This window comes from Helicoverpa zea, chromosome 11 (assembly GCF_022581195.2).
Source record: "Helicoverpa zea isolate HzStark_Cry1AcR chromosome 11, ilHelZeax1.1, whole genome shotgun sequence".
NCBI lineage: Eukaryota > Metazoa > Arthropoda > Insecta > Lepidoptera > Noctuidae > Helicoverpa > Helicoverpa zea.
Window position 1 is genome coordinate 8,531,551 of NC_061462.1, and position 23,291 is coordinate 8,554,841.

Sequence of the window (23,291 nt, forward strand, 5' to 3'; positions counted from 1 at the left end):
CATTTTTGTTTTGGGTGGGATTTCATTTATTTTTGTAAGGTTGTTTATTTTATTTTTTTCTTATGATGAAGTTAGTTAAAGAAATGTCTCATTTATACTATCTTTCAGATTTTTTTATATGCACTATGTTTCTTACAAAGAAGTGAACTAGATTAACTAAATGGACTAGATTTACCAACTGACTGACATGACATGTTATCATATATTATGTTCGTGGATCAAAGTTACACATTTGTTATTTTCGAAAGTGATTCACACTTGGCCGTTTTCAGATTTTTACTTTACTTTGACTAAATACAATCCTTTGTAACGAATTTCAGATCGGTACGACCATTCGAAGATATATTATATAAATATAGATAAATTTAGTTCGTTTTAGTTCCTTAGGGGTATACATTTACACCGGGTATAAAACACCTTCATTATTTTGAAACCGACTCACACTTGGCCATTTTCAGATTTTTCCCTTTACCTTGACATAAGGACCTACCTCCATGCCAAATTTCAAGTCAATACGACCATTGGAAGTGGTCTAGGTTTTTGATGAGTGAGTCAGTCAGTCAGTGAGTGTATAGTAAAAATAGCGATTTTCTGACGGCAATATCTCAAGACCTACAATAGGTATATTAATGAAATTTTGTATTTTAGATAAGTGAGGGGGTCTCAACAGATACTAGAAATTTGATATGCGTAAATAAAATAGATTTTGAGTTACAGGGGGGTCGAATTTGGCCCGAAATGGTTCGTGTAATATAACCCACGGCCGGTGTGTCGCTTTTTTTGCTCGAACTTGGCGGACACACTGCCGTGTGTCTAGATTGAGAAGTAGTTTAGGTAAATCAAGTAATATTATATCTTCATTCCGTGCTTTGAATTAGCTTTTGTCATAACATAATAATTTTTATGCTTGACATAACACTTTTTATTTGATTTATGCATGTAATCAGCGGATCGCTGCTTTTTTTCCTTGCATATAAAAAAATATAATGCACATTGGCAGTAATACTTTATATTATACACCGGAATAGGTTTTATATATTTATTAGCTTTCGGATATTATGTCGATTTAATTTTCGAACTCCCACGCCGCTCTGGATTTGAAGTTAGAAGAAAAACAAGCATCAGCTGTTTCTTATCTCGCGCAAGTCATAAAGTTCTGGTGGGACAGGTAAGGTACACCAAACAGTTAGTTCTGCATCTGTAATAGCAAAAAGGTAATCTGTAAAATTAAAGAAAAATAGAATTTCAGATTTTTTGTGAAACAGTTTAACACTCGGTGTTTTTCAAATGATCGGAATTTATAGCTTTCCAAATGATTTACCTGAACTTACGGAAATTCAAATGACACATTTATAAGTACATTCTTAGATAATGATATTCGTAGCTAAAAGGATAAATAGGATAGGATTCGGAGGTAAACTCAGGGATATCAAAGCTTTGGATACAATTCAAGACTTTGGCACAGGGACAGTTGTAGAGATGCTAACAGTACCTAGACATTATACCCCATCAGTGGTCTTAGAAGTGACCATTTTCCTGACTTTCTATAAAAAATAAAAATACAATTAATTCAACAAATAGTTGTGACACGTAGTGTATCGACATTCCGACAGAGGGTCTCGACATGTCCCCAGTTCAGAGGCTCGACAGAAACTGACAGGGGTCGACGTGCGCACTTCATTAATTCTTGAACAATGCTGATCAATGGACGCGGAGGACATGTTTTGTGACGTAATAAGTGAAACTGTTTCGATTCAAGGGGAGAGAAAAAAGACCAGAATCTACTATGTTCAGTTCCTAAAAACAAGGAATAATTTGAAGATATCTTTTGACGTCTATTCTATGAGGTGTATGTCAAAATACTATCATTCGTAAGCAAAACTGCTGCAAAATCGCTGCTTTTGAGAGGAACCGCATCCGTGTAGGAAACGTTTCTTCATAGGAAACCATTAAAAGTGATGTAAGAAGTTACAGAAATAGGTAGTTGATATAAAAAAAATTGGTAAGAGTTAAAGATTTGGTATTAATAGATTGGAACTGACGATCAAAACCCTCCGTTGGTATTGAAAAAAATGAAAAAATTCATACGAAATTTATTTATTTCACACCTACATAAGTTTTTTTTATAAAATATTAATAACACCATGATTAATTAAAACTTGAAATGAAACTGTGTCTAGTATGATAGACAGTTGAAACACACAAAGAATCGACGAAGCAATTGTTAGTCAGTGTACAACTGGCGCACCGCACTGTGGGGCGAGCTTCGTCCGCCGAGGAAACAAAACCGACAGATATTAATGGTTATATGGAAAAAATATTGTGTTGCGTTTTCGTTTTCCCAGCTTTTAAAGCGCAATAACAGCGTGCATTTAAAATGCCAATAGCAGATTAATGTATTGATTTATATTAATTGACAGGTTTATTCCTATTAATTTGCTCCATTTTTCCATAGTGTAAAAAAAAAACATAAATTCATTCATTCTATGAAGAGTTTTCAGTCTAATTTTATCCTTAACTGACATTTTAATCGTCTTATCAATTATGATGTGCAATGATTAAAATATTATAATAAATAACCCATTAATTTCACGCTCAACGCTTACATACATTTTTATATTTTATAGCAAACCTGTTTGCAAAATTAAAAAAACCGGACTTTCGAGTTTTTTATCGGTAGTTAAAAATACATGCTCAAAATTTACGAGAGTAAATGCTATGTATGAAGAGGAACCAATAAAATTGGAAAATAAAAACAAAGCGACTTTAGCTACCTGTTATAAAGTCCAATTATAAGATACGACGTCGCACAGTGGTGCAACCCGATCGGCAATAACCAACAGATTTATGAACCAATGCATAGGAATCGCGAACCAATTAAAATGGCGGCGATGGGTTGTCATTCTGTAATTGGTTAATTATTATCAGCGTGGTTGGGCGTGGTTGCACGTGCAGCATTGCATTCGTACGAAATGCAATCATAGTAGGTTTCTGTTCAATACAAGTATTTTACTTTTACTTCGCTAAATGTAACAACGTTGAACCTACTTTAATTCTGTTACGATATCCCTATGATTGGTTTTGTTGGCAAAGCATCACTCTTTTGTACTTCCTTGCAAGGAATGATAGCTTCAAGCGGTATCGACTCCTTAATTACAGATATTGCTGTGTAAAATGCAGTAGCTCACTGCTAGACCTGTTTCTATCTTATCCTCTGGAAAAATTATTATTTTGTTATTCAAGAGTTAGACACGCTCTTTTATTGGAAATTTTGCAATTGACAACCAGTTTCATTATACATAGGTATATTTTTTTGTTATGTGTTGTCGATATGAAATTAAAATATACTTTACATCAAAGATGTTTAAGTATTAACAACTTCTTCGACATCTCACTGATATATTACTCTCAGGCCACCCAAGTCCAGCTTTTTCTGTGGACAAAAGCCTGTTAATACGCATAAATAAAAATTAAATAATCGTCACAAACGATACGCTTTCATAACCTCACGTCGAGGTCTAAACACGTCATTAGGTATATGATTAATGAGGGCTGGCCCACGGCCCAGGGGAGTCTAGGCGTCAGTGCTAATGTTCATTCAATTCATAATTATGTTTTTTATAGCGCAAGTAATAGAGTCGACCCTCCTGTCAGCTGTTACCGGGAAATATAAACGAAGTGTGAATTTATTTGAATAAAATTGATCAGGTAATAATGAATATAAAACAGGAATGAAGTACAAAATCTGCATTTTTTTGCTCAGCAATTGACCAAACGAGTTCAATCTAATGCATTAGTTATATTACTGAATTAATAATTTTAACTGCCTCACTGAAAATAATGTACTTACCTACACACAAATACATCGAACAATAAAAGAACAATTTTATTTCAAACTCACGTTCGTTCATAATATTTTCAGCGTCCAATATGCACTGTGGTTAATTCGTCGATTTAACTAGTCAAAATATGTACAAACAGAATCAAGATGGCGTGAGGAACACGCGTCGAGGTACTGACGTTGTACTCCGAAGAAAGATCGGTTTGTTTTGAAATGTCGTGAGCCGTGTCGAGCCACTCGTTTCATGTCACGACGAACGTTTACGTGTATTTTACTAAATTAACAAACGGTTATATTTGCAATTAAAATAATTAAAAGCTATTTCGTGCTGGAAAGGATTAAACGACTGTTTATGGAACAGAACATATTTTATTCGATTTTTATGGAGTTATGACTAAGATGTTGCAATATTTATAGTGCATATCCAGACAGAATTTCATGCTGTTATTCTCACACTGAGCAGCTATTTCAATTTTGGGAAATGGACGTTTGCTTGAAAGGTTGTCTATAAATATTCCAGAGTCTCAACTCAAAATATTTACAAACATCTAAATATTCTGGTAAACGTATTACAACATTTAAATTCTGAATGACGATGTCCAATTTAATATAAAGTAAAGTTTAACATATCTTCTCGTGCCTACTGTCCGGCGATGTGAAGAGAAGCGCGCGTGCGCACACCGCGCTGTCACTCGGCGACAGCGTCTGCGCCGGTTCTACGCAGAAACAAGGATTAAATAAATCCACTCACTAAGATCAAAATCCCGCATAAACTGGATAAGATCCACTGTTATTACTTTATTAAACCATGTTATTAATACATAATTTTCTATGAAAACGTTTAATATCGATCGCCATTTTATTATTGTAAAAGTTGTTGCAGCAAATTGAATTTCTTTCTGAAATAAAATTCTCTCTCTTCAAAGAATATGTAAACTCTACATAGCTACTTACATAATATACTGCCGGAGATTAGCTCTAGTTTATATCTCACTGTGGGATAATCTGCTCTACGTTTAGAGTTAATATAGTACAACATAAACAATCTCTTTCCCCGCAGTTGGCTCATCAGTCGGCTAACAAATTAGTCGGTGTCACTACAATAATATACAATAAGGAGTGCACAGTGGTACGCAGGCCTCAGGCCGTCGCATAAATCGCTCAACACAGCCGAGTAATGTTTTGTATGGAGATTTCTTTCGACAATACCGCGCTAGCCGTGTGGTGGCCTTTATCTAGTCTTGGATTAATGTTTGAAATTGATAAACGTTGCTCCTTTCTTTAATAGCCGATGTACTGTGCATTTTCACACTTGTTTTTCTACTCAAGTAGCTTTATGTTACTTCTATCGTTGCAGTTATATCATCGTGTTGTATATCTCGACATCGAATCCTACGCTATTGATAGGATCATAGCCAAATTGCTTACTAGATATTATGATATCATGATCTATTCCTGGCTCAGTGTAGCGCAGATTTCCATCCGCGCAAACGTCGAGGTCTTTATACTCTATAGCCGACGTCATCTTTGTTTGTAGATACAATGCAAACGACCGGGTACTTAATACATTATGTTTTCCTTAGTCGCTTAATGCCCATACGATTCTTTTAAAGTTTTGCTATAAGGACACCGCAAGTGGTCTTATTTAAAACAACTCGGTTTTACAACAAAGCATGTCTTTGAGACGACATAAATCACGAGACTGTGCGAAAATTACCAAATGTTGCAAAACGGCGAGTGGCGTGCATTTCGCAAGGTCAACTTGCATTGAAAATTGTAACATTTTTTCTACTTTTCGAACCATTGTGCATTCAAAGAAAGTGTGTAAGACTTTCTTTCGAAAATGTCACAGTAATTAATTTACTAATGCGTCTATTGATGGCTGTACTGTGCACTAATACTTTTGCTTTCTTTAAAAGCGCATGATGATAATTGGTTCAGGAGAAAAAAAAAGCTTTAGAAAATTTGCATGGCTCGGACCCACCGCGGGCAGGTAGTGTCTCGTAATCGGACGATTTGTCTTATTGTCGGAGATGTCGTGTGTTTGTGTGCATCGACCGCGACTGTGCTCGAGATAAAAGTAATAAATTAAGTGAAACGGAAGGTGTTTGTAATGGTCGCCGCGAAGGTGTGGCTCCAAACATTAGGCTTTGACTAATTCAAACAAAAACTTTTAACAATTAGCATTTTTTAATATCTGTGACAACAATAAATCGTTAACCATTTAAATCTATTAAAATTGGTATTGCCGTAGTCGGAGTTAAGTTATAAATAAGAGAGGTATAGGCGAAGACTCGTCCAACCAGATTTATTATTAAATTAATATTCAATTAGCTTTCCGCACATGATGCCGTTGTGTTGGGCGTACGTATATTATTAAATTTAATTTATGGCATCATTTACTGGGCGATATTTTTTAAATTATTATCGGTCCCACGGCGTCTCCAGTAATTGTGGTGCCAACGATTAAGGAAGCGATCGAACGGACCTCAATATTTTATTTTATTTGTATTGAATGTTTTAGACTTTGGACCACAGTACCTCTTTACACAGCTGAGTCTATTTAGACTTCTAGCGATTCTTGCAGTTTATATCTGTGTGTTGATAATTGCACGCGAATAAATAAATAATCAAGTCGCTTAGCACTCCCGAGAATTGTTTATCGGTTTAGTGTTGGGAAATTATACTGATATTATCATGCACTCATCGGTTACCATCCAATACGTATATTTTAGTATATGAGCCGATTAATTTTCAAAATTGGAGAGTTGATATGAACACTAGAATACAGACATATAACCTAAAACTATCTTATTCACAGTATGATAACCAGTAAAGCAGTCCAATTTCTAAAAATGTCTATGCTTACTAAAAACACTCGGTAGGGATATAAAAAAGATGCACAGTGTACCGAAGCGTACGGCTGTTGAAAAAAAAAAAAACTAACAACATTTATTTACGATTATAATTATGACTATATAATGTCTCGTATGACATTCAATGATAAATCACAACAAAATCATACATACCGTTCGCCATTCCAAGGTTTTATACTTAGCTTCCTATAAATAATCCTCTGTGTTACCGGTTCGGTCCGCTAAGCTACTAAGTAAATGTAGATAGATAGGCAATTAGTCTTCCAGATAAGGGATCTGAACTAAAGTCACATAATAATGTACTAGGTTCGTACATAAAAGTATTTACTAAGTGATAAATAGTCCAGCGCGACTGTGTTTTGCATGATCGTTGTGTAGGTAAATGGAAGCAAATTGATTTGAATGACAGTTTATCAGTAATAGGTATGTTAAAAGTGAGTTATGGTTATAAACGTTATTAGTTTGTGATCATTTGCATAGCTATTTTATCAAAGTGATATATACGCGGATTTGCAATCTAGTTGTGTTCGTTTAAAAGTATCTACCTGTGCGGTAGTAACAAAGAGAACAAACAGAACAACCACCGTATCGAAATAGTCCAACGAAAAAGCTCCAATAAGAATTTATCAACGGCGCCGACCGCAACGCGCCGCTGCGCCCGCACATAGAGATTTATTGCGTGTTATGTAAATGTGTACAAGATATTAGTGTCCTTAATATTTCTACGTCGTGATTAGTGCTCACCACGAACGTGAGAAATCCACTCTTAATGCTTCGCATCGTGCCCGCTCGGGATCCAATCGGACAATCTTCGGATTCTCTTTTATGGATCGACGATTACGTAGCCGCGCTTGCGCCGCACAACTGGTTCGACTCTATTTGTAATTCCACATTTCTCTGTAATAAATCTCGACTATTATTATCTTTACTGAATTAACTAATTTCCTCTGTATGTTAAAGTTAATAATCGTGAGGCAACGAGCCAAATAATAACTAGCGCCGACTAGGAGCCAGTGACATTTGGGTAACATAACACGATCTGGTGGGATGGCTGATGACATAATTTGAAACATGCGTGCGTGTGGACATCATCGCTATAATTCATTTCGTTGGTAGCACTACCATGATTCTTAGTCCGGTGGCGACTTCATGAATTTATATAAATAATTATAGCTTTAGCGGAATTCAATGTTGTTAAGTTTAATACAATATTTTTTTCATAAACTCTACAAAATTTCAATTTCGCAACGGATGAAACAATCCCCACCACAAGTCATTCAACAGAAATCGAACGCCCAAGGGATGCCATTAAGAAATAAAAACCCAAAACTTGTTGGTAAAGTAAATCAAAAGTTTCGTAAAGTGGCACCGCGGGACAGACTGACACATTGCGGCGATACCTCGCCTGAGATAGTGAGCCAAAAAGTCGTATCTTCAAATAAAACCTTACACGAAGCGCGGGTAGCTTTAAAAAGCAAAGACTCGATAGGTAGGCGACGTATAATAATTACTTACCAGCCAGAATGCTTAAGGTAAAAATAAAATAATCCCTGCACTGGTTTAGGACATGTTCTGTTTTTAAATACAAGAGTAATTTAAAATACTCCTGAAATAAAATATAGTCAGCGATACAATAATTTAAAACATGCAGCTACTAAACTTAAATCAACTTTATTTTATACCAAAATGATATCATCGTCATTCATTGCCAAAAACGCTTAACATGCATGTAAGTCAACACCGAATGATAAATCTGACATGAATGACATTAGAACGTGACTAATTCATCAAAATAATGTAAGACATATTTGCAATGGTTTACGCCATAGAGTTATGCGTTTGAAAAAAGGATATAACAGTACAGATGAAGAGTAAAAAGTATTTATGTAGTTGCAAATGTAAGTTTGTAAGGAGTAGGAACAGGAAGGCTGTATAAGAGTATGCCTGAGGCCACCTTGCGCACGTCACTCATACGTCAAACATGCGCGTACGACGGAGCGCTTTGTTTCCAAACGCAGGTGAATTTGCTCCGGTTACCATCTCATATTAATATTCCCACCAAAATGTCACGCTTTGAAAAGTATTAAAATAAACGGATAATCATTTTTTATAGCTTCAAAATGACACCAAGTTATAAATTTTCCTGTCGCTATCAGAATGTCATTTTAATAATAAAGCTCACTTGTAGCTTTTGTATTAGTTTTAAAGACTGTTGTGTGGGTGACGCAAAAATAAAACGCATTTTGGAAATTCCAAGTTCTATTGCACGTGTCTATTTGTACATTCAAGGATCTGGCCAAGGTTCCGGTAATTCAAATTCTTATGAGAAACGTTTTCAAGGATTTGTTCCTGTCATTTTAGAGGTGCACTGTATTTTGGGATCATTGAGTAAATTACATAAAACCTTAAATATTCAGGACCTTAAATATTCAGTCCAGGATTGAACCGCAAATATTAGTCTGGTTTCCATTCAAAATTCATCCGCTATTCATGATTAATGTGTCTAGTTGTGTGCGTGAAGTCAGATGACCTGCTTGACGATGCACCGACTGTTTGTAATAGGCAGATGTTATTCATTCAGCCTAGACGCCATGGCAACTGATTTAATTGTCTACCTCGATAAAATATAGATTTCAGACGCTTTTTTTCGTATAATATTTTATGCTCAATGAACTTGGTTTCCGCTGCAGCTGATGTTACAGACGCGAATTATTTTGAATTGCTTTGAATTTATTCGATGACATTTTAAAACGGTATTGTTCGATTTTGTCTAGACTTCAAAAGCTGGTCTCGTTTTATTCTCATGAAAGTTTAAAGTCCAAATTAGGAACTTGCAAAAACAACAATGTACGTTTCTCTCAATACTCGTCTTTCCATGGTATCTCAAGAAACTTATCGATGCTACAGCTACTGAAAAGCAATTCTTGGGATATATCGGTCGAAAAAGTTTATCATTTCCGATAGTTTCAGAACAGCATGAACCTTAAGCATTACACTAAATTCAAGGCGAACAAGTCCATCTCTGCTAATCCAATGTGTACCTGTACTGGATGTAGTTATTCTATATAAAGCAAACAAGCAATACAAGAAGATATATTGCTCCGTTTGAACTTTAAAGATATCCCTACATTGTGAGCCAGACAGATACCTACACAGACGCTTCGCTAATCTATACCTACGTATTTAATATAACTGAAATAACATACAAAGGTATATAAAATCTAGTAACAAATTACGAAAAAAGACTAATTAGGTACAATATATTTACAATGGTAGAAGCAAGATAAACATTGTACAACATAAATAACGTTTGAATAGAAGCTGATTAATAAAGCGAAGAAAACATTATTGGAGTTAATCCGTATGAAAATTTTGCAGTGCGTTTTAGATGATTCGGAAGTCTACGTAGAAATGGTGCTATTGACATGAGTCTTTTGCTTTATTTTTTCCGAGAACATTATCTGCAAGTTAATGATGAATTTAATCATTTTTTTAAGACTTAAGATAGATACCATCAAAAAGTTAGAACAATGTGAAGCCACCCAAGTTTCGATTAAATACAACAAAACTGTACACCAATTAATTATAGCAAAACAGTGTGAATACATAAACGATACTATCGACAATTATACGGCCTATGTAGACCACAGATAAAAATATATTTGTGACATTTTTATTGCACACTCTGTTCTCATCTAGATGTCATTAGTCATTGCTTTGATCTTAGATCTCAGAGCGTTTTTATGTCGGACACATTATAAAGTCGAGAGTACGCCGTTGATTGAAGAATCCTCACATTTGATACAATAAATGTTTTACTTGTAAAACCTGATTTTATTACGTGTCCAGATTATTTTTGATGTCGGGAAATAAATCTTGGAAATGCATGATTTTTAATGAATAGCGAGATTTTGGAAGATGATGTTAAGAAATTCAAAAATATGCATGATGTCATTTATATTGATGGAATAGTCAATCTTGATTCTGAAGTCTTATTTTTTGGAAAGAAAAGATGTTCTCATCAATTTGAAATTAATTGCAAATAACACCAAAGCGAACAGCACCGTTTTGATGACCAAGACAAAATTAACTGTCCAATGCAATCTCAAATTAACAAAACCGCCAAAATCTAAATATCACGTTTTATCAAATACTGTCTCCAGACGTTGCCTATTTTAGTTTTCAAATTTTCAAGTCTCATCCATGTGTAATACGATGTCATTCATTTAAAATTCGACCATGCAATATGTCTAGACTATGGTAGACGGAATATCAATGGTCTGTGACCTAGAATTATCTAGTTTAGTTATAAAGACGACTACCGTTTTCGTATATTTTACTGCAAGTATGGATAACTGGAAGGTTTTATCTTGCATGATAGTGATGTGGGACAAGTTTTTGGATATGTATGCGTTCTACCCTTTATTATTCGGTACTTGTGATGATGGCAGTGTATAAATTGGATTTCAATAACCTAGCAATTTCTGCAATGATTATTATCCTGATATACGGTTTCCCAAAAATATTAGAATTATTGAATTTCTTTTAGGTGATTTATGTCTATATTTGTCTCCATTTTTACAATATATACTTGTCAAATATAATTATATTTGACTCTTGGTTTGCGATGTAGGAGTGAATATAGAAGCAACTCTTTTTCTATACCTAGATAATTGTGTCTGCCAGTGAAATATTTTATTGCAATTTAATACGATGGACCTGTCAATATTTCCATACACATAGCTTATCACTTGAACTTAAACACATTTAAATTATAGTCTTGATGTGACCGTTTAATCAACATCAATGTATTCCTGTATTCATATTGAAATTCAAATGCTCCCGTATTGTATCCATTCGTTTCGTACAAGGATTATTTATGTTAAAATAATGCTGTACGTCTGTTGTTTGTGCATCGGCCTGCCACTAACATTTCAATCGGCTCGGTTTTTGCTGCAGCTTCACTCGTACGCTTTTAAACTCATACGAAATCGAATATTTATTTATACCAGCTTAAACATCTTCACTGACGCGGGTATGACAACTCAAAGAATAAGGGAAGACTAAACGTCCGAACTGAATCTATTACACAATTTATTACCCGAACCAATTGTTTTATAATTACTCACTGTATATTGCTCTGATTTATTTTGAATTGTCTCACTGGGACAAGGCAACAACACAATCACAATAGCGTGATTCAATAGGTTAATAATAATGATGTGGCTACTCATTAGTGGACCAATCTCCTTAAAGAAATATAATAAATGGCGCAGTTTAATTTGGTAGACACACCCGAGACGGGCTGCGTATCTATCACAGGAACACTGGCGGCCGTCCAAGCCGGACCAAGTGGTGGGCCGTGCCGTCGACATGCCGTGACAGGTGCGGCATGCAACCCATGACTCGCGCGCCGCCGCCATACCGCTCACTCGCTACTCCCCCTTTGATATTCATTTACTAACTGCACTTCATACTTCGGATGCTTTCTAAATAAACACTCCTCAGCCATGCCCGATATACCTGCAATAACAAAAAATAATCAGTTTAATCGCACCCAACATGCGTAATATCATCAAAAGCACATCTCTTCATACGACGTATATCGTAGCTACTAGAAGTTTATGTTGGCCGCGGTCTGTACCCGCAAACAGGAACAAGCATGTGCCAAAACAATCATTAGAGAAGGTGTCGTAGTGCGTCGCGAAACAAGATATAAATTAAGAAAAATGTGACAGCTCGAGGGAATAAACTAAAATTAATTGCACAATAGTGTTTATATTTCTGAATAGAAATCTTGTTCTTAGCGGAGCATGTTGCCGCAAGCTGTACATCACAATCGAGCAAGCGTGGCAAGGCACGAAGTCGATCGAGCCAACTATTCATTGGCGCTCAAACGAACATTCAGTTCTAAATATTAACTTGCTTCGCGTTTGTGACCAGAATAATACTTAACAAACTTATACAACTAATGTGAACTAAATCATGGGTCGAGTCATACTAATCATTTGTGTTAACTTTTCCAGGCACGGTGAACGCCAACGGGGAGACGAAGCGTCAGAGGACATCGTACACCCGGTACCAGACGCTCGAGCTGGAGAAGGAGTTCCACTTCAACCGGTACCTGACGCGGAGGAGACGGATCGAGATCGCGCATGCGCTCTGCCTCACTGAGCGCCAGATCAAGATCTGGTTCCAGAACCGCCGCATGAAGTGGAAGAAGGAGCACAAGATGGCGTCGATGAACATAGTGCCGTACCATATGAATCCCTACGGCCACCCCTACCAGTTCGACCTTCACCCGAGCCAGTTCGCGCATCTCTCCGCATAGGATCAGTGGAATTTTTCGAACAGCGGATAACTGATTTATTAATGTAGACAGTCGTCCGCCACGCGGGGTTGTGTGTAATATCATAGAGTACTCTGATGTTACAGCAACCAGACTGGGTCAGTTATTCGCTGTTCGAAAAATTTCTATAGTGTAGCCTAATTTTGTTATTGTTATTGAGACGTTGAAAGTGACGAAGACAGTGTTTGTGCGGCAAGATACCGTGGAACAGAACTGCAGTGACGAGTAGAGAGTGCTAATTGTGAGAAATATGAATATAAAACGTAACATTTAAAGTTTATTCCAATTTCCCATACCTGTACTAAGACATGTAACGAAATCATCATTCTTGTCACGAAAAAGTTATATGTAAACATAAACTACAACGGTGTTAAAATTTAAAGTAGAATTGAATTTTACCTAGTCATAAGCTGTACGGTATCGATTTGCATTATTCGTTAAACTGTAAGATATAAACAACTGAATACCGATATTGTGTACATTGTGGTGGCTAGAAGGTGTCTACTGTTAAACAATGTGATAGCAAAATTTTGACCAGGTTTGCATTTCATTGAATGTTTTCAGCAGAGTGGAGATAGATGATACAAAAAAAACATATCAATGAACTGTCAAATGCTGGACGGAACTTTGTATATCACGTTTTCATCGTAGACACTTGATAGTATTAAGATAGACGATACTCCCAGCGTAAGTAGTCATCACAAGAATAAAACAAATTCGGAATTGTACAGGGATAGAGTAAAGGCGTACGAACAACATATTGTTAAAGACAAAATGTATCAGAAAAATATTATATTTAGGTCATTTCATAATCTAGTAACGAATATTAGAGACGGCTTGTAAAAGCGCTGTGAAACTTGATGAAAGCTCAGTAATAGATTGTGAATAGGTAATTCCTTCCTATTAATGTAAATAACTTGTCACGTAGTAGGTACGGTGAAAAAATTAATATATATCAGTATGTCTCCCGAACTGTTTTATGTTCCTGTCCTTAGTTTGTAAATAACAAAGTATTTATCACATTATAAATACGTACTATAGTTAAAGATATTAAGTAATGGTATGAATAGTGATTTTTTAAAGTTTCCACAAAAGATACCATTTAAAAATTTCATGTGGCTCTATTGCGTACTTTAAAGTCTTTTAATGTCGTATATTGTAAAATGTACTTAAAATAATGCTAGTGATAAAATCTTTTCTTTTTCATAATTTTCTTCAGTTGTTTTGAAATTGTTTTCATTTTCATTGAAGTTTTGTGAAATTATCAGTTGTTAGTTAAAAATTGATTAATATTCAAACTATTTTAGTGTCTAAACTTTTTAATGGGACGCCCTAACAAGGTTATACACCTCTAGATGTGATAGAATTCACATGTTGCATTGCCTAACCTTGTCACAACGTCCAAATTAATGATTTTGGATAATTTGACCTTATGATTTATAAATCGCCGCTTCAAGTTTTGTTGTCACATTTTTATTAGAAAACGTCGTGGTCAACTGTGATATTTTGTTAAATTTTAATTCTTAAGTGAAAACAGCGCGATTTGAGTTCGTATATTTGATTTTATTTCAAGAAGTATGTTTGTAATGCTTAATTTCTTCGATTGGTATATTTGTTGCTTTATTTATTGTTTGTAAATATTAGGTAATATAGTTTAAACTAAAAATGTTCAAATTCTTAAGTAAAATAACTTCTCTCACTGTTTCTTTTGTAAAAATTCTGTGCAATAGGACGTGGCCTGACTATTTTCCGTCTTCTATCATTTTGTAAAATATTTTTCCTCCTAATTTAGTTATGTTATTTCTTTATTAACTAATAAAATAACGTTTATCGTTCATTCCAGTTTAAATGAGGACTCTAGTAAAGTATGCTACTGATCATTTAAATTATTGTATTGTATTAATAAAGTGTATTAAATTTGAAAAATTGGTGAAGATGATAAAATAAATTATGATGATAAGAATGAGTTTTATTATATGTATAACAACACTTTTGGTAAATACTGTATCAGCTGATAATACTTTGATAAATATGGCAAAGTTTTACTTTACAATTAGAGTTAGGAGTCGCAAATCAAATCAAAACGAGGCCATTAGAATAATATAAGATCAAACAATAAAACGAATGACGACAAACACTCAACATTTAAAACACAATATAATCGTAACGATAGAAAGTATCGAAGTTGAGCGCCAGTCAGACGCCGTGCAGCCATCAGCCAGTATTGAGCTATGATAAATGAACGATCCAGTGACATGACAGCCGAACCTGCGAGGGCGCTAGCGAACTCACCACGTGCCAACAAAAGAGTGTCGAAAAATGTGAAGGTTGCCTTAGTTTGTAGGTCGGAGGCTGGCCGTATAAATCATGCTGTCGGAATATTTCGATCTATACAATGTTTTGATATGGCAACTGGTGATGAAAGGTTTAAACGATCAAATTGCTTGGCGTATAGCCTATTGTTCGATTTGGAGCTACAGTTCTTTGGCTAAATAGAAAGTGCAGACAGGCTGATCTACTAAGTCACCTTGAATCGTCTGTTCAATCACCATGAACAAACCCGGTAACGTAATTTTGATAGCAGTACATTTTTTGCAAAAATATGTGATCATGTGGTAATTAATGTAGCTAATTCAAAGTTTCCCAATGAATCCCCATATATGCTACGACATTAAATCTACTAAATCGTACACAGAGTTAACATATTTTATATATCTTAGTAAACAAAGCTTATCTCCACAACTAAACTCAAAAGTATCCCAGCAATTTCCAGAGAATTTTAAACACACAAGCATTAAGGTTACTCTTAAGATGTGTATCGTCGTGTCGCGTTACAATGAGTAATATTATTAATGTTCTGCTGTCCTGCAAGTGGACAGTTCGTGATACTCCTCACATTAGGTGTGTCGAAGTCGCGAATCATATTTCATATTGCGATGCACAAGCGACACTGTTTTGACAGAAGTGATAAGATTTTACGTTGCTTATGAGCGATTGTAAGAATGTTCAATGAATGTTTTGAGGATGTTGATTCGAGATTGTTGTACCGTTATGGGACTGTCTTTTGTTTTTGGAATTATGCAAATCTCACAAAGTGCTTAATAGTGTTGATAATATGGCTAGAGAGGGAAGAAGAGTGAAAATGCTACACTTAAACTTGGTGACAAGATTGAATGATGTTGATGATAAAGCACCTAATATTTTCTCTAGACAAATATAAAAAATAATTCAACTCAGTATTTAGGAGCAGTCCACTAAAATAATGTAAATAGGGCCCATGTGTCATGTTGACAATACAGTCGACAAAGCACCTAGATTAACTAGTCGGGTTCAATGATAATAACCTGTTTTACCTTACGAAATAAACAGGGTAACTAGGGTTTCTCTTAGTAGAACGAGTGACCAGTGAACAACAAACACACACAACGAATAATATAGCTCAGACGCCATTGAAAGACGATGACTAACTATAGTTTGATTGAACTTTTGTATTCGAATTGAAGAACGAAGTATGAACGATGAGCTGTATTCAATATAGGTCATAAGCTATGTGTGCCAACTTAGCCTTTATGTAGGTATGCCTATAGACTTCAGCGAAACATGTGTGTCATACTTCCTTGTATCAGACTGCAATATCGTTATTTACTTACCCTTTAGCTGTTATGGCTGATTTACATTGAGTCAGTAACTGACGTCAGTCCACTGACAAGTCAGTGCTGACCCGGCACTGCCATCGTGTAAATTGATTTGAAGTCAGTACAGTACTACTGACGAAACACTGACACTACACTGACTTCGTGTAAATAGCACGCGTCAGTTTTCGGCGCCTACACTGACGTCAGTTACTGACTCAATGTAAATCAGCCTTTAGATATACGATTGGCTGATATGGACCTGAGAACAAGGGCCAGGCTATGTGAAACACGATGGCAGGCACAGTTCCCAGTGAAGAGACCTTATGTAGGAACTCGCTTTGATTGTCATCATCACCATCTTAGCCCTGGGACGTCCATTGGTGAGCATACCTCCAAGATCGTCTGAAAGCAGTCTATTCAGCACCTATCCTTGAGAACATTTTCAGGTTATCAGTTCACTTCATTGGTGGCCGTTCCGCTATCCTTAGTCTATGAGGGGACAGTGACAAGGACTTTATTTTTTTTTATTTTTTTATTTTTTTATTAGGGAGAAAGAGTCGTGGTGGCCTAGTGGGTAAAGGACCAATCTCAAGTACGAGGGCGCGGGTTCGATCCCAGGTCAGGCAAGTACCAATGCAACTTTTCTAAGTTTGTATGTACTTTCTAAGTATATCTTAGACACCATTGGCTGTGTTTCGGATGGCACGTTAAACTGTAGGTCCCGGCTGTCATTGAACATCCTTGGCAGTCGTTACGGGTAGTCAGAAGCCAGTAAGTCTGACACCAGTCTAACCAAGGGGTATCGGGTTGCCCGGGATACTGGGTTGAGGAGGTCAGATAGGCAGTCGCTTCTTGTAAAGCACTGGTACTCAGCTGAATCCGGTTAGACTGGAAGCCGACCCCAACATGATTGGGAAAAGGCTCGGAGGATGATGGATGATTTTTTTATTAGGGAAAACAAACAGTAGTATATTATTGGTACACAAAATGTTCTTAAAACTAATCTTAAAAAATATACCACCCACTACATTTTCCACAAATTACAAAAAAAAAAAAAAAGTGATCCTAAATCTGTACGCAGACATTTGCTGTCAAATCGTTATATTATACAATTAGGTATTAACTGTAGTGAAAAGTGCACTGCGTTATTATTAAATCATAAATTGCCACATTACTATGTCAGGTGAATTCATACAAAATGTTATCTTAAATTCAACTATAGTAAGAGGAAAAAAAAATAAAAATAAAAAACAATATAATAATCTAATGCATCTAACGCAGTCTACTGCCGATCCTTCAAAACGTTGACTATCCTTTTTTTAAAACTGAATCTGTTAAGATGAAATATGTCGATTGAGCCAAACTGTTTGTTGTATGTGTCCACTAAGCGATGGAGCGGAGAGCGCTTACCAGAATTGGATTTCCATAAGCTGGTAGCAAATAGACGCCTCGTTCGCACCTCACGCCCATGGATTGTTCGAGGAACCAGGTAACATAATCTATTAACTAATGGGGGGCAGTCAAATTTATTACGGCATATGTCAAATAGAGTCATCATATCAAGCAACGTGCGCCTTGATTGTAGGGTCAGCATATTGTATTTTTTAAGAAGTAGCTTATAAGATATTTTTTTACGGTAACATCTGTAAAGCACGGCGCGAAAGTATTTGCGTTGGACTAATTCAATTGCTTCATTATATTTTGCATAATATGGATTCCACTTGACTTGACTTGAGGATCCATTCTGCTAATGTTTTAAAAATCATGGAATCATGGCTCTTCACTACTAAGTACATGGGATTGCTATTTAAATTAAACTATTATTATAGGAAATTCAACTTTTCTAGACCAACACTTTCCTCAGCTGCCTGAGTAAAACGTTCCATATGAACAAATTCATTTCAAATAGACTGGGAAAATATTATATCTGCGCGAATACAATCGAACGAACTTCATCAATCATTGCTCCGTACTGTTGGACTCAGCACGGAGGTTACATACAAAAGTGTTTTTTTTTTATTGAACGAAGAATATTTTGTTTAATGACTGTATCACCTTTGTAGGACACTGAGGATGATAAAATTGTGGTAAGTAAAAAGTTTGAGGAATTAAACAATGGATTGATTGTTCATTGTGTCTGTTTGTATTAAAAAATGTTGAGGAACTTCAAATAAACTTAAGTAGGGGAATTAAAAAATCTTGGGGAATAAATGTTTCTATTTAGTTAATTTACTTTTTAATTATGTAATAATATGCAACCGTAAAAATACTTATGGCCAGAAAAATTATAAAATTAATTACATATTGCTTAAACAATTAGAAAGGGCAAAAGTAGGTAGGTAGGTAGTAGTACCATAAGTCTTCGTGAATAAAATAAAATTATAAATAAATATTATGAAATATAATAAAAAATCCAACTTAGGTTTGCGACATCTTTGAAAAGCTCAGAGAATTTATTGCCTAACTTATGAACTTGAAGCTTTGCGCGCTAGCGCCACCTCGTGTCGTAAAGTAGAACTAAAGAGAACTGACATTGCGTCATTTTGGGCGTAGTTTTGAACTTTTCCGCAGATGTCGCTTCGTGCATTCATTAATAGGAAAATTCTGATTAGAATCCGCATACGTGAGTTTGTCGTGAAAAAAAATCATTGTAAGATTCCCAGTGAGAATTTTAAGATTTCCGTTTCATATTCTGGTAGCTATTAGTTTAATCTTTATTGGCAAATGGGGGCGATTAGTTTAATTGCATATTTTGGGTGGTGCCCTTTCAGCACGCATTCTGCACTGCGGATAAAGGTAAGTGCATTATTTTTTTATTTCATTTCCTAATGCATGCCATGTTTTCAATGTTTTTCTTCATAGTGTTCATGACAGTGCTATTATATTTTACAATTACCAGCAAGAAATCTAATAAGATTTTATTAATTTTATTCTAACAAGCCCTCTTAATTGCTTTGCGGTTTAGTTACGCCGCTCGATACTAGGTGGCGCTGTACTGCGAACTTTTATGGTAAAGCAGTGCTGTCGTTATTCTGTCAAGCTCGGAGGGAGCTTTCATTCAAAAAGCTTTCATATTAGCGTACGGACGAGAATTTCAGTCTAGTTTTTTTTTTTTTTTTCATATAAATTAGCTAGATTTTAATATTTTGTTCCTGATGCGGTGCCGGGCGCTACGTTTTGGTAAGTTTAACACATTATATTATTTTGTTTTTTATTATATCAAACAAAGGAGAAGTCTGAAAATTCTAGTTAATGTTCTACTTTACTTTGTTTCTTTTTTTAATTTTGTTTAGGTAATCAAAGTAAGAATTATGGTCTGCAAGTTTCTATCATGTTCAGGATTATTATAGCGGTCTGTGTTGATTTTCTGAAAAGTATTTAGAAGCTACTGAGAGGCAGAAGCACTCTCAATTTTTTTCATATTTTCTCGTAGTATACCTACATATATTTTTTAATGATTTTTACTTCATAGAATTAACAATTTTTAATATGTACAGATAATGGCGAACATTCGGTTTCTATTTTATGGTTTAATTGCGTTTCCTTGATACACATTTTTAACAATTCTTTTTGACATAGGTACATCTCATTTATAAGTGTAGGTCTTCCAAGGCTAATTTTGCCAATTGATATGCCAAAACTTAGGTACCTACTTACAATTAATAAAAGCATGTGCTTGCATTACTAGATGTCTTAACATTAATTCCCACGGCTTCACCCGTACCCTTTGCTTATTATTGTAATACTACCTAAAACTATAATTATTATAGGATATTTTAAAAATGCATTCGCATAATTTCAAAGATTTCTACAGCATCCATATTCTACAATTTTCGTCGAATATATTTTGCGCTCTGAAGTTGGCTAGTAACTTCACGATGGTCTTATTGCATGAACAAAATACTACAGCGCATGTGCGAATGGTCTAAGTGGCTAACGTTGGATAGGCAAAGTTACTTGACGTGCATTGTATAACGTAATAGTTACCTATTTCAAAAACGACTATAGTTAATCCGAAATAATTATGACCGTATTAGCTATAATTGATGATGATGATGTTCTCCTAGCCGATTATCGGCTACGGCGGCTGTTCTCATGTAAGGAGATTAGCCAACTGCGCAGGACATATTATAGTGCACGAGCATTTGCGCAGACACAGGTGCACTCACTATTCCTTAACTCTCATAGCCCGATGGGACGGCAATCCGACACGACCGGAAAGAGATCAGGCGCAGGACCGACATTTACGTGCTCTCCGATGCACGGGTGTATCAATCACCACCTTCCAGGCTCCGGGCTCCGGGCTGCTATGTGAAAGTCTTCTAAAACCCACAAAGCGATTTCGGCCCGACTCGGGAATCGAACCCGAGACCTCGTGCTCAGCAGCCGCACTTGCGACAGCTAGACCAACGAGGCAGTTATAATTACATAGTTATGATGCAAATGCAGAAGAGAAGTCATCACTACTGTTCTTATCCTCATAACTGTCTCATATAAATGACCATGGCTACATAATTTTAGCACATGTTACCTATCTATTAGGCACTACATGCCACCTATTTTCCTTATCCTTAGATATTTGGCGCATTTAACTGCAAATAAGCTCATTACAGCTAACAATTCTTTTAAAAACTAAGCATTTCTACAAACGGCGCTGCTTACGTAAATTCTCTCAGCAATCTACAGAACATTTTGTAAATAAGGTAGCCAGCTAATCAGGTTCATACATAAATAGTTTAAATACATAATCCAATATTACAAAGCTCTATTTAAAAAACAATCTTTGTCTACCGAACTAGATCTTGTGAGACCCTTCTAATCCTATAAACGAAGGGATCGGTTGCATTTTGAAAGTCAAACAAAACCATTTTTATACCTGACTACCATGAATGGATATTTTTGTTCGTCCCGAAAAAGGGGCAATAAAGTATGGCCGCCACAAAGGCACCTTTGCGCCTGCGTCGATCTTAGACTTGCGCATTTGGGTAACGGTCGAACTTACTAAGGGTTCTCGAACGTAAATCTCATAATGTTAAGGATATGTTTCTCGAACGCATTTTAAACTTTGTCTGTGTTGCTTTATGAAGTTATCTTTTTAAAGCTTAGATTAAACTGAAAATTTATACATAGTAGGTATTTATATGATAAATGTAGAAGTAACTGTGGCTCTGTCCGCTTGTCAAGCTTCCACGCCAAAACTACTGAACCGATTTAAATGAAATTTTTATATAGATACCTATTAAACCTATTTCAAAATCTTTAATTTTCGATTTGAGTTTCTCTTTTTCTGTGCACTGGGTAAATCCTTAGAAAAATCACAAAAACGTATTAAAATAACAAGCATCTTTTTCTTAAATGTAAGAATGTAGCCTATAAATTAATATAAATTGAACATTATGGAGATTTTGAATTTTAAATACGTTAATTAGAATAAAAAGTTCGTGTAAATATGCCAAACAATGGCTGACGGTCACAATATTTGCTCTAGTTATAATAATTAAGCCATTCAAATTCCTAAATATTACTTTACATTCCTACATGAGAAATGCCTTAAACGTTTTTAAATTACACCGTTTGTTTTTTTTTATTATGATTGGGTTATGGCTGTACTTTATGACTGTAAATGTAGTTTTAATTTATGTTCAGAATGTACCAATTATTTTATACGCTAACGTTTTTTATGAGTACCAATATTACAAAAAAGATACATATTTTCTACAAACTTGAGAGACGCAGATTTTAGATTGCGATTATTTGCAGACGGAAGTCTGTCTACAAACACACATTTTAGGTGATATGCTTTCCCCCGTTTCCTAGAAAACTAATTAATCTTATAAATATTTTTACCTAACTATGTAGGTATATATATTTGGCTGTTTTATCTAAATATTTTTTTTTATATTGGCCATGTCAATTTTTAAGTAACGACGTTTCAGTCGTTTTCCGAGTTTCGAATGAGTTCTGTCTTCATGAGACCAGTAGTAAGGGTCTATTAACAAATCCTGTTATATACAGTCCGGGTTGAGTTTGGCTAATATTTTATTTAGAAGAAACAGCAAGTATTTTTGTTCTCTTCTGGTCAAAATGGAAATAAGGCGTCGAAAGCAAAAACAACACGTTTTAGATGTAAATAATTCTAAATTTTAAAATACATACATTTTCTAATAAAATATTACCTAGATATAGATAAATTCCACGATATAAAAAATGGCACAAAAAATACTACACGTGCATCATTTATTTATCAAATCAAAAATCTGCAACATCATTATTTTACAACCAAACCCGGTTCATCTTCTAAAATACCAAACTAAAAATCAATCTTTCAAAACAGCTGTTTTAAACAAGTTTCCTATGAATAAATTAGTCAGCAGATGTATATTGTATAGTCGTGATCTCTTTTGCTCCTGAGATGGTAGCAACAGTTAACATGATGAGTCATTCGCCCATAAAAATATGGGTAGGTTACCTCTACCTATTCATATGGCGTAGTTACACAACTTGTATGAAATATGTGCCTATGCTGTGAGTTAGATTGTGATAGGCGCGTGAAATGTTCCACCTATCATGTGAACATTGATTGAAGTTAT

At 35.3% G+C, this 23,291-nt stretch overlaps 1 protein-coding gene across 1 annotated transcript in view; it reads left to right on the plus strand.

Moving 5' to 3' along the window:
* The window catches only part of LOC124634568 (homeotic protein Sex combs reduced), a 36,117-nt gene extending 21,091 nt beyond the window's left edge, over positions 1–15,026 (plus strand). The window contains exon 3 of the mRNA XM_047170185.1: positions 12,744–15,026. Coding sequence (XP_047026141.1) covers positions 12,744–13,048 — 305 coding nt within the window. The 3' untranslated portion in view covers positions 13,049–15,026. The remainder of the gene's footprint in view (positions 1–12,743) is intronic.
* Positions 15,027–23,291: the final 8,265 nt, after the last annotated feature.